Source organism: Protopterus annectens, chromosome 15.part0, assembly GCF_019279795.1.
Source record: "Protopterus annectens isolate FY-2018-M chromosome 15.part0, PAN1.0, whole genome shotgun sequence".
Classification (NCBI taxonomy): domain Eukaryota; kingdom Metazoa; phylum Chordata; order Ceratodontiformes; family Protopteridae; genus Protopterus; species Protopterus annectens.
In genome coordinates this window covers 65,901,897-65,917,750 of record NC_056749.1, presented here as the reverse complement: position 1 = coordinate 65,917,750, position 15,854 = coordinate 65,901,897, and the positions used below count along the sequence as shown (strand labels likewise).

Here is a 15,854-nt window from a genome sequence, read left to right as displayed (position 1 = left end):
TATCAGGAAAATCCTTCTGGGTAGAAACCATTTTCAGGGGAGGCCTGGGGAGAAAACCTGCAAAGTATTAAAAAAAAACATTTTAAGAACAATAATTTTGCAATTTTCAAAAATAATACAAAAAACAAATACAGTTTAAATAATTAGACCAAATTAGACACAATATGAAAACATTTGTTGAGAATAGATATATGTGACAATGATTTAATACTGAGAGATCAGCCAGTTATAGAGAAATTAAATGGCAAGTTAGTATAATGCAAACAGAAATTGCAATGAGAGCAAAGCAGGCTTATGGTATATTTAGAGAGAAAACCAGGGGAAGGAACTAGAAAGAAGGTCGAACGTGAGTGAAGAAGGGAGAATAAGGAGGTATAAGGTATGAATAGGCACTAGTTCACATTTAGGGATAGAGTTTATCCTGGTATTGAGGAAGAATAGAGCCAGCATTTAGCTAGGAAGTTATCCAAAATGGTTTTGAAGGATAGGAGGGAGGGTATTAATCTGATGGATACAGTTAAGGAGATCCAGGCCTTAACAATATGGTACCAGTACAGATGGTGCCCAGCAGATTGGATAGGTTTGTGGACAGACAGGAATTTTTGGTCACTGAACTGTAATGACTAACTGGGAACATAGTTGTGTAGAATGTTACTTAGTGTTAGACAAGCAGAAGAATGCTGGATAAATTAGCAAGTAATTAATTAAAGGATTAAGACTGGATAATTAATTCAAGTAGAATGCAGTTTGAAAAAATCTGTTTACATACAAGAGGGCAGTAATGCTTGACATTGATGACTAACACTTTAAATTTACAGAAAATCTAATAGCTTGAAGTCAATAATAAGATAACATTATATAGTTTAGCTGATATTAAAAGCTGTTCTGCAAGCAAACTTGCAATTATTTTGCCACTCTCCTTTGAAGGCATTTATCAGCAAAAGACATCTAGCCTTCTTATAGTTTAAGGGGATCTGACCTCCCTGTTGCTATCACATGATTCATATGGATAGCACAACTCCCCCATTGCATCATGTGAGCACAATACCACAGCCTTATTGTATCATGTGAGGACAGTACCACACCCTTATTGTATCATGTGAGCACAGTACCACACCCTTATTGTATCACGTGAGAACAGTACCACACCCTTATTGTATCATGTGAGCACAGTACCACACCCTTATTGTATCATGTGAGTACAGTACCACACCCTTATTGCATAACATGTTAGCACAGTACCATACCCTTATTGTATCATGTGAGCATGGTACCACTCCCTTATTGCATAGCATGTGAGGACACTACCACACCCTTATTGTATCATGTGAGCACAGTACCACACCCTTATTGTATCATGTGAGCACGGTACCACACCCTTATTGCATAGCATGTGAGCATAGTACCACACCCTTATTGTATCATGTGAGCACGGTACCACAACCTTATTGCATAGCATGTGAGCATATCAACACTATCCCATTGTGATAATGTGAACACAGTACCACACCGTTATTGTATCATGTGAGCACAGTATCGCACCCTTATTATATCATGTGAGGACAGTACCACACCATATTCGATCATGTGAGCACAGTACCACTCTCCCACTGCCTGTTATGTGCATACAGATATTATCTGCCCCGAGTAATAAAAAAAATGGTATGATACTAAATGCATCATATTAAATTTTTGGTTCTAAGGATTTTCAAAAGACTTTTTTACAGCACTGGGTAAAATATTATGTCTCATTTTCTTAACTACAAAATGTAATAGTATATAATACAATATAAATAACTGTATATATTCCAAATTTGATCTAAGAGCCATATTATTTTAATTAACTTGTTTAATATGTATGTATGTTCTGCTTTTTTGTCTGATTTTTTCCTTGCTGCATTTCAGTGGAGATTTTCTCTTGGAGCTATTTCCTGAAAAACGGACTTTGTCCAGTTGGACAAACCTGAATGCCAAATACAAATAAATTGAAAAGCTTCAGTTATCTTTACTCATTTCATAAACACAATTAGGCACTTTGAGAATGTGCCTGCATTAAGCCTTCCTAACTCTCATAGGGAAAATCAGGTCTGAGTGGTGAGAGTATATACAGTGCCAATACTCTCCAGGAGGAATGCAAGCCGCAGCAGAGCTGTAATTGTGTTTGCTTTGTCCTTGTTGTAGGTCGACCTGCTTAAGCCAATGATCATCCATAGTATTCAGACACAAGGGGCTTCGAGGTTGATGACCAGCATGTATATATCCCTTTTCCACATCTCCTACAGCTTGGATGGTATCAGCTGGAGTTTCTACAAAGGGAATTCTACATACAGAAAAATGGTAAGTGACAAAGGAAACTCATCTGTCATCTGATACAAATGGCAAATGTGTTAACCTACATTAGCATGCAAAAGCGTTCAATAAAGCATTACGCTGTTGCTTTAAAACAATAATCTGAAAATTTACAAAACAAGAATGAATTTTATGTGGTAAAGTTCAGACCATTTAACCATATACTGATACTTTTATTTTATATACAAACCTGAGTATTGCCAGCATTTATCAGAATTATTTCACTGAAAATGTTTATGGTGTATTGTTGCATAACTGTAACAGGTATATCAGATTTGTTCCTTCAGAACACTTACGCTAAATGTGTGGTTTTCTGTTTTACTTGAGTTTTATTAATCTTGGTGTGTTTTCATATTGTCGCGAATCATCATTGGATTAATAAACAAAGCGTTTATCTGTGCTCGTATCCCTGGCTGATGCCATTTCCCTCACTCAGAGCTGATAAATCAACTAGTGCAGCAAGACGTTAAATACTTTCGCACTTTATTTGTATAGGCTTTAAAATGGCGGTGGTAGTTCAAACAACGCTGAAATTGGTTGATAGAATAACAATTCTGACTGATGCATCTTCAGTAGTTTATATAACTAGTAACCCTTTTAAATGAAATTGTTAAAGCAAAAACAGTTCAGATAGCCATTCTTTTCAGTGTAAAAACATAAACATGTCAAAGTAAAAAGGTGTTTTTTATCAATGAATGCACAGGGAAAATTGTTTTCAGTACTTTTAGCTGTGAACAAATGTCCAGATCCTGATAATGATACAAATATTTGTAATATAAAGTACATTCCAAGCAAAAAGTGCTTATAATCTTCAACCTCTTCAGAAAGAAAGAAATACCAGGGAAAGTTTTGTTGTAATCTATAAAACATTGTACAAAAACATGGAAACATTATTCAATAACTTCATGGGTTTTGAGAGTTATAACATTAAAAATGAAAATGATCTTATTTGTTTATGTGTTTTTATTAACTGACATTTGTTTATGAGAAAGTCTGACTGGGCACAGGTGCCCTTTTTCAGCAGAGGCCCTGGGAGAAAAGCTCCAGGGTTTCATATTTAATGCAATCAGTATTTACAACATATTTTATAATGCAGTTTCAGTGAATGCATATCATAACAGTCAGTATAACAAAATCTGTATTAATAGTCACAAACATTAAATTTACAAGCCTTGTACTAAGACTTTACAGATAGAAGAGTGGTGTATAAGATAGGAGTAATTTAAGAAATACAACAGAGTCAGGTATTAGAGGAGATAAACAAGTCTGAGTGTTAACAGAGATGCAGTGATGGAACAGTAAGTTGTGCTAATTAGACGTAGGTATAGTCATTTAACAGCTACGATAAAGTGAAGCATTAGAAGGGGAAGTTGTGCTAATTAGACGTAGGTATAGTCGTTTAACAGCTACAATAAAGTGAAGCATTAGAAGGGGATAAGGAATTTAAATGATTTAGTGCTTTAAAGGGAGGGAGAAGACGGTGATGAAGGGTGTTAGACATTCTTGTCCCAGACGAGGAGGAGGGACAAAGCCAGGAGGCAGAGAGGAACTCTTTTAGTAATGGTTTGAAAAGATGAAGGGGTGTGACAGACCTGACTGATACAGGAATTGTATTCCAAGTTCTAGCTATGCTATTGGAATAGAGACTGACTCCAGCAGCCCGTTGTGGTTTGTAGATGGCAACCAGTTGTTTATTATTTGACTGAAAGGTATACTTTGTAAGATAATATCAGAGTAGGGGTCTAATTTCTGGGAAGGTAGATGGGATACAAATGAATTTATGGGTTAAGATGAGCCAAATATAATATAGATGGTGAGGAAGCTCAAGCCAGTTAAGTGTTTTTGTGCTAAACAGTGGTGGGTCCGGTAATGTTTGTTGGAAGTGAATCTGGCAACTTTGATATAGCACTGTTCTAGTTTAGAACTAAGTGAGGCTTGTAGGTTGGTCATGATAGGGGCTACATATAGGACAGAGGGTAAGTGCTAGCTAGAGTTACCTTGGCAGAGTCTGTAAGGAATTTCTTTACTATGTTTAGGGTGTCACGTTTTTGATGCTGTTGTGGATATGTAAATTCAGCTTAAGATTGTCACTGATTGTCATTACAAGTAATTTTGTATGTAGGGTAACTTCAATAGTGGTATTATTTAAGGAAGAAATTCTAAACTTGTTTTCTTCATGGAAATGGGATTTTGGAAAAAAAGAAGTAATTTAGTTTTTTGGGATTTAGTAGCAGGTGATTATCCTGCAGCCAACATTCAACAGAGATAAGGGCATCCTGAGTAACTCTCTGAAGATGCAGGAGGTCACCAGAAGTTCACGTCAGGGTAGTAGAACATCAGCATATTGTATGAAGGAAGTTTGCTGAGAGGATTTATGTCAATTTTTAGTGAATATACTACAGATTAGAGAGTCAAGAATGAAGATGCACACCAGTTCTGAAAGGAAGGAAGAGAGAAAAAGCAGAGGGCCATTTAACAGATTGGTATATGTTGGTTAAGTAGTTGTTAAACTGTAATAGCCTGAAGGAGGGCAATTGGTAGAGGAGTTTTTGGTGAGAGACTAGATCAAAAGCTTTAGACAGATCAAGGACTACAGAGGAAACAAGTTTGACTTCAGCTATGGGTTTGTTAATAGTATCTGTAAAAGTTAATAAGCCTGTGCTAGTGCTATGGGTGGCTCTAAAACCATTCTGCGTGTTGGGGAGGTCAGTGACTTTTTCTGAAGAATATGTTGAAGAAGTTGCTTGTGATGAACTTCTCCAGGATTTTTGACAAAGGTGACATCAAATCAACTTTCTTGTGAAATCTAAGTACAATCTGGAACTTTAATTACTTTGTAGAACAGATTGGTGATATCAGGAAAAAATTTTAAAATGACTGAATAATGTTGCTATAATGGATGATAAGTTCAGTGATTTGTAAAAGATATTTATGGATACTCCTGTATTAGGAAATACAGGCATCATCATGTTGATACTGCACAGCAAGCCTTACTGTCTAGTTATAGAATCTGCTTGCTGAAAGGCATGTCCTACATCCTACACCATTCTACGCCACTGGTGTGAATGTTCGTCATCATTTTATGCATGACAATGGCCCCTGGGGACAACAACACTTAGGTAATTATCATAACATGAACTAATGGGGATATGGTACTGTGAAGCATAACATGAACTAATGAGGGGGATATGGAACTGTGAACCATAACATGAACTAATAGGGGATATGGAACTGTGACCCATAACATGAACTGATGGGGGGATATGGAACTGTGAACCATAAAATGAACTAATGGGGTATATGGTACTGTGAATCATAAAATGAACTAATGGGGGATGTGGTACTGTGAACCGTAACATGAAGTAACGGGGGGATATGGTACTGTGAATCATAACATGAACTCATAAGGGGGATATGGTACTGTGAACCATAACATGAACTAATGGGGGATATGGTACTGTGAACCATAACATGAACTAATGCGAGGATATGGAACTGTGAACCATGACATAAACTAATGGGGGGATATGGCACTGTAAACCATAACATGAACTAATGAGGGGGATAGGGTACTGTGAGCCATAACATGAACTAATGGGTGGATATGGAAATGTGAATCATAACATGAACTAATAAGGGGGATATGGAACTGTGAATAATAAGATGAACTAATGGGGGGATATGGAACTGTGAACCATAACATAAACTAATGGGGGAATATGGTACTGTGAACCATAACATGAACTAATGGGGTATATGGTACAGTGAACCATAACATGAACTAATGGGGGGATAAAAAACTGTGAACCATAACATGAACTAATGAGGGGGATAGGGTATTGTGAACCATAATATGAACTAATGGGGGATATGGTACTGTGAACCATAACATGAACTAATGAGGGGGATATGGAACTGTGAACCATAACATGAACTAAAGGGGGGATATAAAACTGTGAACCATAACATGAACTAATGGGGGATATGGAACTGTGAATAATAAGATGAACTAATGGGGGGATATGGAACTGTGAACCATAACATAAACTAATGGGGGAATATGGTACTGTGAACCATAACATGAACTAATGGGGTATATGGTACAGTGAACCATAACATGAACTAATGGGGGGATATAAAACTGTGAACCATAACATGAACTAATGGGGATATGGTACTGTGAACCATAACATGAACTAATGAGGGGGATATGGAACTGTGAACCATAACATGAACTAAAGGGGGGATATGGAACTGTGAAACTTAACATAAACTAATGGGGGATATGGTACTGTGAATCATAACATGAACTAATGAGGGGGATAGGGTTCTTTGAACCATAACATGAACTAATGGGGATATGGTACTGTGAACCATAACATGAACTAATGGGAGATATGGTACTGCGAATCATAACATGAACTAATGAGGGGGATGAGGAATAGTGAACCATAACATGAACTAATTGGGGGTATGGTACTGTGAACCACAACATGAACTAATGGGGGATATGGTACTGTGAATTATAAGATGAACTATTGAGGGGGATAGGGTATTGTGAACCATAACATGAACTAATGAGGGGGATGTGGAACAGTGAACCATAAAATGAACTAATGGGGGTATATGGTACAGTTAAACATAACATAAACTAATGGGGGATATGGTACTGTGAACCATAACATGAATTAATGGGTGGATATGGAACTGTGAACCATAACATGAACTAAATGGGGATATGGTACTGTGAACCATAACATGAACTAATATGGTGGATATGGAACTGTGAACCATAACATGAACTAATGGGGGATATGGAACTGTGAACTATAACATGAACTAATTGGGGGTATGGTACTGTGAACCATAACATGAACTAATGGGGGATATGGTACTGTGAACCATAACATGAGCTAATGAGGGGAATATGGAACACTGAATCATAACATGAACTAATGGTGGATATGGAACTGTGAACCATAACATGAACTAATGGGGATATGGTACTGTGAACCATAACATGAACTAATGAGGGGGATATGGAACTGTGAACCATAACATGAACTAATTGTGAGTATGGTACTGTGAACCATAACATGAACTAATGGAAGATAAGGAACTGTGAACCATAACATGAACTAATGAGGGGGATATGGAACTGTGAACCATAACATGAACTAATGGGGGATATGGTACTGTGAACCATAACATGAACTAATGGGTGGATATGGTACTGTGAACCATAACATGAACTAATGAGGGGGATATGGAACTTTGAACCATACCATGAACTAATGGGGGGATATGGAACTGTGAACCATAGCAAGAACTAATGGGTGGATATGGAACGGTAAACCATAACATGAACTAATGGGGAGATATGGTACTGTGAACCATAACAGGAACTAATGAGGGGGATATGGAACTATGAACCATAACAAGAATAAATGGGGAATATGGTACTGTGAGCCATAATATGAACTAATGGGGGATAGGCTACTGTGAATCATAATATAAAGTAATGATGGGGATAAGGAACTGTGAACCATAACATGAACTAATGGGGGATATGCAACTGTGAACCATAACATAAACTAATGGGGGGATATGGTACTGTGAACCATAACATGAACTAATGGGTGGATATGGTACTGTGAACCATAACATGAACTAATGAGGGGGATATGATACTGTGAATCATAACATGAACTAATGGGTGGATATGGAAATGTGAACCATAGCAAGAACTAATAGGTGGATATGGAACTGTAAACCATAACATGAACTAATGGGGAGATATGGTACTGTGAACCATAACAGGAACTAATGGGGGGATATGGAAATGTGAACCATAATATGAACTAATGAGGTTGTTCTGGAACTTTGAACCATAACATGAACTAATGAAGGGGATATGGAACTTTGAACCATAACATGAACTAATGGGGGATATGCTACAGTGAACCATAACATAAAATAATGGGGGATATGGTACTGTGAACCATACCATGAACTAATGAGGGGGATATGGAACTGTGAACCATAACATGAACTAATTGGGGGTATGGTACTGTGAACCACAACAGGAACTAGTGGGGGATATGGTACTGTGAATTATAAGATGAACTATTGAGGGGGATATGGAACTGTGAAACATAACATGAATTAATGGGGGATATGATACTATGAACCATAACATGAACTAAGGGGGATATGGTACAGTTAAATATAACATAAACTAATGGGGGATATGGTTTTGTGAACCATAACATGAACTAATGGGTGGATATGGAACTGTGAACCATAACATGAACTAAATGGGGATATGGTACTGTGAACCATAACATGAACTAATATGGTGGATATGGAACTGTGAACCATAACATGAACTAATGGGGGATATGGAACTGTGAACTATAACATGAATTAATTGGGGGTATGGTACTGTGAACCATAAAATGAACTAATGGGGGATATGGTACTGTGAGCCATAATATGAACTAATGAGGGATATGGTACAGTGAACCATAACATGAACTAATGGGGGATATGGTACTGTGAACCATAACATGAGCTAATGAGGGGAATATGGAACACTGAACCATAACATGAACTAATGGTGGATATGGAACTGTGAACCATAACATGAACTAATGGGGATATGGTACTGTGAACCATAACATGAACTAATGAGGGGGATATGGAACTGTGAACCATAACATGAACTAATTGGGAGTATGGTACTGTGAACCATAACATGAACTAATGGAAGATACGGAACTGTGAACCATAACATGAACTAATGAGGGGGATATGGAACTGTGAACCATAACATGAACTAATGGGGGATATGGTACTGTGAACCATAACATAAACTAATGGGTGGATATGGTACTGTGAACCATAACATGAACTAATGAGGGGGATATGGAACTTTGAACCATAACATGAACTAATGGGGGGATATGGAACTGTGAACCATAGCAAGAACTAATGGGTGGATATGGAACGGTAAACCATAACATGAACTAATGGGGAGATATGGTACTGTGAACCATAACAGGAACTAATGGGGGGGATATGGAAATGTGAACCATAACATGAACTAATGAGGGTGTTATGGAACTTTGAACCATAACATGAACAAATGAGGGGGACATGGAACTTTGAACCATAACATGAGTTAATGGGGGATATGCTACAGTGAACCATAACATAAACTAATGGGGGATATGGTATTGTGAAGCATAACATGAACTGTAGGGTGGATATGGAACTGTGACCCATAACATGAATTAATGGAGGATATGGTACTATGAACCATACCCTGAACTAATGGGGAATATGGCACAGTAAAACATAACAAAAACTAATGGGGGGATATGGTACTGTGAACCATAACATGAACTAATGGGTGGATATGGAACTGTGAACCATAACATGAAGTAATTGGGGATATGGTACTGTGAACCATAACATGAACTAATATGGTGGATATCGAACTGTGAACCATGACATGAACTAATGGGGATATGGTACTGTGAACCATAACATGAACTAATGAGGGGGATATGGAACTGTGAACCATTAACATGAATAAATGGGGTAAATGGTACTGTGAGCCATAATATGAACTAATGGGGGATAGGCTACTGTGAATCATAATATGAAGTAATGAGGGGGATAAGGAACTCTGAACCATAACATGAACTAATGGGGGGATATGCAACTGTGAACCATAACATAAACTAATGGGGGGATATAGTACTGTGAACCATAACATGAACTAATGGGTGGATATGGTACTGTGAACCATAACATGAACTAATGAGGGGGATATGATACTGTGAACCATAACATGAACTAATGAGGGGGATATGATACTGTGAATCATAACATGAACTAATGGGTGGATATGGAAATGTGAACCATAGCAAGAACTAATAGGTGGATATGGAACTGTAAACCATAACATGAACTAATGGGGAGATATGGTACTGTGAACCATAACAGGAACTAATGGGGGGATATGGAAATGTGAACCATAACATGAACTAATGAGGTTGTTATGGAACTTTGAACCATAACATGAATTAATGAAGGGGATATGGAACTTTGAACCATAACATGAACTAATGGGGGATATGCTACAGTGAACCATAACATAAAATAATGGGGGATATGGTACTGTGAACCATACCCTGAACTAATGGGGGATATGGTGCAGTGAAACATAACAAAAACTAATGGGGGGATATGGTACTATGAACCATAACATGAACTAATGGGTGGATATGGAACTGTGAACCATAACATGAAGTAATTGGGGATATGGTACTGTGAACCATAACATGAACTAATATGGTGGATATGGAACTGTGAACCATAACATGAACTAATGGGGGATATGGAACTGTGAACCATAACATGAACTAATTGGTGGATATGGTACTGTGAACCATAACATGATCTAATCGGTATATGGTACAGTGAACCAGTACATGAACTAATGAGTGGACATGGCACTGTGAACCATAACATGAACTAATGAGGGGGATATGACACTTTGAACAATAACATGAACTAATGGTTGGATATGACACTGTGAATCATAACATGAACGTATGAGGGGGTATGGTACAGTGAACTATAACATGAACTAATGGGTGGATTTGGAACTGTGAGCAATAACATAATCTAATCGGTGGATATGGAAATGTGAACCATAGCAAGAACTAATGGGTGGATATGGAACTGTAAACCATAACATGAACTAATGGGGAGATATAGTACTGTGAGCCATAACATGATCTAATGCGGGGATATGGAAATGTGAACCATAACATGAACTAATGAGGGGGATATCGAACTTTGAACCATAACATGAACTAATGGTGGATATGGAACTGTGAACCATAACATGAACTAATGGGGGATATGGGACTGTGAACCATAACATAAACTAATGGGGATATGGTACTGTGAACCATAACATGAACTAATGAGGGGGATATGGAACACTGAACTATAACATTAACTAATGGGGTGATGGAACTGTGAACCATAACATGAACTAATGGGCATATGGTAGTGAGAACCATAACATGAACTAATGGCTAGATATGGAACTGTGAACCATAACATAAACTAATGGAGATATACTACTGTAAACCATAACATGAAATAATGGTGGATATGGAACTGTGAACCATAATATGAACTAATGTGGGATATGGTACAGTGAACCATTACATGAACTAATGGGGGATATGGTACTGCGAACCATAACATGAGCTAATGAGGGGAATATGGAACACTGAACCATAACATGAACTAATGGGGGATATGGAACTGTGAACCATAACATGAACTAATGGGCATATGGTACTGAGAACCATAACATGAAATAATGAGGGGTATATGGAACTGTGAACCATAACATGAACTAATTGGGGGTATGGCACTGTGAACCATAACATGAACTAATGGGTGGATATGGTACTGTGAACCATAACATGAACTAATGTGGGGGATATGATACTGTGAACCATAACATGAACTAATGAGGGGGATATGATACTGTGAATCATAACATGAACTAATGGGTGGATATGGAAATGTGAACCATAGCAAGAACTAATAGGTGGATATGGAACTGTAAACCATAACATGAACTAATGGGGAGATATGGTACTGTGAACCATAACAGGAACTAATGGGGGGATATGGAAATGTGAACCATAACATGAACTAATGAGGTTGTTATGGAACTTTGAACCATAACATGAATTAATGAAGGGATATGGAACTTTGAACCATAACATGAACTAATGGGGGATATGCTACAGTGAACCATAACATAAAATAATGGGGGATATGGTACTGTGAACCATACCCTGAACTAATGGGGGATATGGTGCAGTGAAACATAACAAAAACTAATGGGGGGATATGGTACTGTGAACCATAACATGAACTAATGGGTGGATATGGAACTGTGAACCATAACATGAAGTAATTGGGGATATGGTACTGTGAACCATAACATGAACTAATATGGTGGATATGGAACTGTGAACCATAACATGAACTAATGGGGGATATGGAACTGTGAACCATAACATGAACTAATTGGTGGATATGGTACTGTGAACCATAACATGATCTAATCGGTATATGGTACAGTGAACCAGTACATGAACTAATGAGTGGACATGGTACTGTGAACCATAACATGAACTAATGAGGGGGATATGACACTTTGAACAATAACATGAACTAATGGTTGGATATGACACTGTGAATCATAACATGAACGTATGAGGGGGTATGGTACAGTGAACTATAACATGAACTAATGGGTGGATATGGAACTGTGAACAATAACATAATCTAATCGGTGGATATGGAAATGTGAACCATAGCAAGAACTAATGGGTGGATATGGAACTGTAAACTACAACATGAACTAATGTGGAGATATAGTACTGTGAGCCATAACATGAACTAATGCGGGGATATGGAAATGTGAACCATAACATGAACTAATGAGGGGGATATCGAACTTTGAACCATAACATGAACTAATGGTGGATATGGAACTGTGAACCATAACATGAACTAATGGGGGATATGGGACTGTGAACCATAACATAAACTAATGGGGATATTGTACTGTGAACCATAACATGAACTAATGAGGGGGATATGGAACACTGAACTATAACATTAACTAATGGGGTAATGGAACTGTAAACCATAACATGAACTAATGGGCATATGGTACTGAGAACCATAACATGAACTAATGGCTGGATATGGAACTGTGAACCATAACATAAACTAATGGAGATATACTACTGTAAACCATAACATGAAATAATGGTGGATATGGAACTGTGAACCATAATATGAACTAATGTGGGATATGGTACAGTGAACCATTACATGAACTAATGGGGGATATGGTACTGCGAACCATAACATGAGCTAATGAGGGGAATATGGAACATTGAACCATAACATGAACTAATGGGGGATATGGAACTGTGAACCATAACATGAACTAATGGGCATATGGTACTGAGAACCATAACATGAACTAATGAGGGGGATATGGAACTGTGAACCATAACATGAACTAATTGGGGGTATGGCACTGTGAACCATAACATGAACTAATGGAAGATATGGAAATGTGAACCATAACATGAACTAATGAGGGTATATGGAACTGTGAACCATAACATGAACTTTAGGGGAATTTGGTACTGTGCACCATAACATGAACTAATAGGGGGTATGGTACTGTGAACCAAAAAATGAACTAATAGGGAGATATGGTATTGTGAACCATAACATAAACTAATGGGTGGATTTGGTAATGTGAACCATAACATGAACTAATGAGGGGGATATGGAAATGTGAACCATAACATGAACTAATGGGGGGATATGGAACTGTGAACCATAACATAAACTAATGGGGGATATGGTACTATGAATCGTAACATGAACTAATGAGGGGGATAGGGTACTGTGAACCATAACATGAACTAATAAGGGGATATGGTACTGTGAACCATAACATGAACTAATGGGGGATATGGTACAGTGAATCATAACATGATCTGATGGGTGGATATGGAAATGTAAACCATAACATGAATGAAAGGGGGATATGGTACTGTGAGCCATAACATGAACTAATGAGGATATGGTACTGTGAATCATAATATGAACTAATGAGGGGGATATGGAACTGTGAACCATAACATGAACTAATGGGAGATATGGTACTCTGAACCATAACATCAACTAATGGGTGGATATGGAACTGTGAACCATAACATGAATTAATGGGGAGATATAGAACTGTGAGCCATAACTTGAACTAATGCGGGGATATGGAAATGTGAACCATAACATCAACTAATGAGGGGGATATCGAACTTTGAACCATAACATGAACTAATGGTGGATATGGAACTGTGAACCATAACATGAACTAATGGGAGATATGGAACTGTGAACCATAACATAAACTAATGGGGATATGGTACTGTGAACCATAACATGAACTAATGAGGGGGATATGGAACCCTGAACCATAACATGAACTAATGGGGGGTATGGTACTGTGAACCACAACATGAACTAATGGGGGATATTGCACAGTGAAACATAACATAAACTAATGGGGGATATGGTACTGTGAACCATAACATGAACTAATGGGTGGATATGGAACTGTGAACCATAACATGATTTAATGGGGGATATGGTACTATGAACCATAACCTGAACTAATGGGGGATATGGTACAGTTAAACATAACATAAACTAATGGGGATATGGTACTGTGAACCATAACATAAACTAATGGGTGGATATGGAACTGTGAACCATAATATGAACTAATGGGGGATATGGAACTGTGAGCCATAACATGAACTAATGCGGGGATATGGAAATGTGAACCATAACATCAACTAATGAGGGGGATATCGAACTTTGAACCATAACATGAACTAATGGTGGATATGGAACTGTGAACCATAACATGAACTAATGGGAGATATGGAACTGTGAACCATCACATAAACTAATGGGGATATGGTACTGTGAACCATAACATGAACTAATGAGGGGGATATGGAACCCTGAACCATAACATGAACTAATGGAGGGTATGGTACTGTGAACCACAACATGAACTAATGGCAGATATGGCACAGTGAAACATAACATAAACTAATGGGGGATATGGTACTGTGAACCATAACATGAACTAATGGGTGGATATGGAACTGTGAACCATAACATGAATTAAAGGGGGATATGGTACTATGAACCATAACCTGAACTAATGGGGGATATGGTGCAGTTAAACATAACATAAACTAATGGGGGATATGGTACTGTGAACCATAACATAAACTAATGGGTGGATATGGAACTGTGAACCATAACATGAACTAATGGGGGATATGGAACTGTGAACTATAACATGAACTAATTGGGGGGTATGGTACTGTGAACCATAACATGAATAATGGGGGATATGGTACTGTGAGGCAAAATATGAACTAATGGGGAATACGGTACAGTGAACCATAACATGAACTAATGCGGATATGGAACTGTGAACCATTACATGAACTAATGGGGATATGGTACTGTGAACCATAACATGAACTAATGAGGGGGATATGGAACTGGGAACCATAACATGAACTAACTGGGAGTATGGTACTGTGAACCATAACATGAACTAATGGAAGATATGGAACTGTGAACCATAACATGAAATAATGAGGGTGATATGGAACTGTAAACCATAACATGAACTAATGGGGTGATATGGAAATGTGAACCATAGCAAGACCTAATGGGTGGATATGGAACTGTAAGCCAAAACATGAGCTAATGGGGGGATATGGTACAGTGAACCATAACAGGAACTAATGGGGTGATATGGAAATGTGAACCATAACATGAACTAA

The 15,854-nt window shown here is 37.8% G+C and overlaps 1 protein-coding gene across 2 annotated transcripts in view; it reads left to right on the top strand.

Annotated features, from left to right (window-relative positions):
* F8 (coagulation factor VIII) overlaps positions 1–15,854 on the top strand; it is a 2,728,596-nt gene that overhangs the window by 2,045,041 nt on the left and 667,701 nt on the right. For both annotated transcript variants that reach the window (XM_044057714.1, XM_044057713.1), the window contains one exon: positions 2,182–2,337. In XM_044057714.1, coding sequence (XP_043913649.1) covers positions 2,182–2,337 — 156 coding nt within the window. The remainder of the gene's footprint in view (positions 1–2,181; positions 2,338–15,854) is intronic.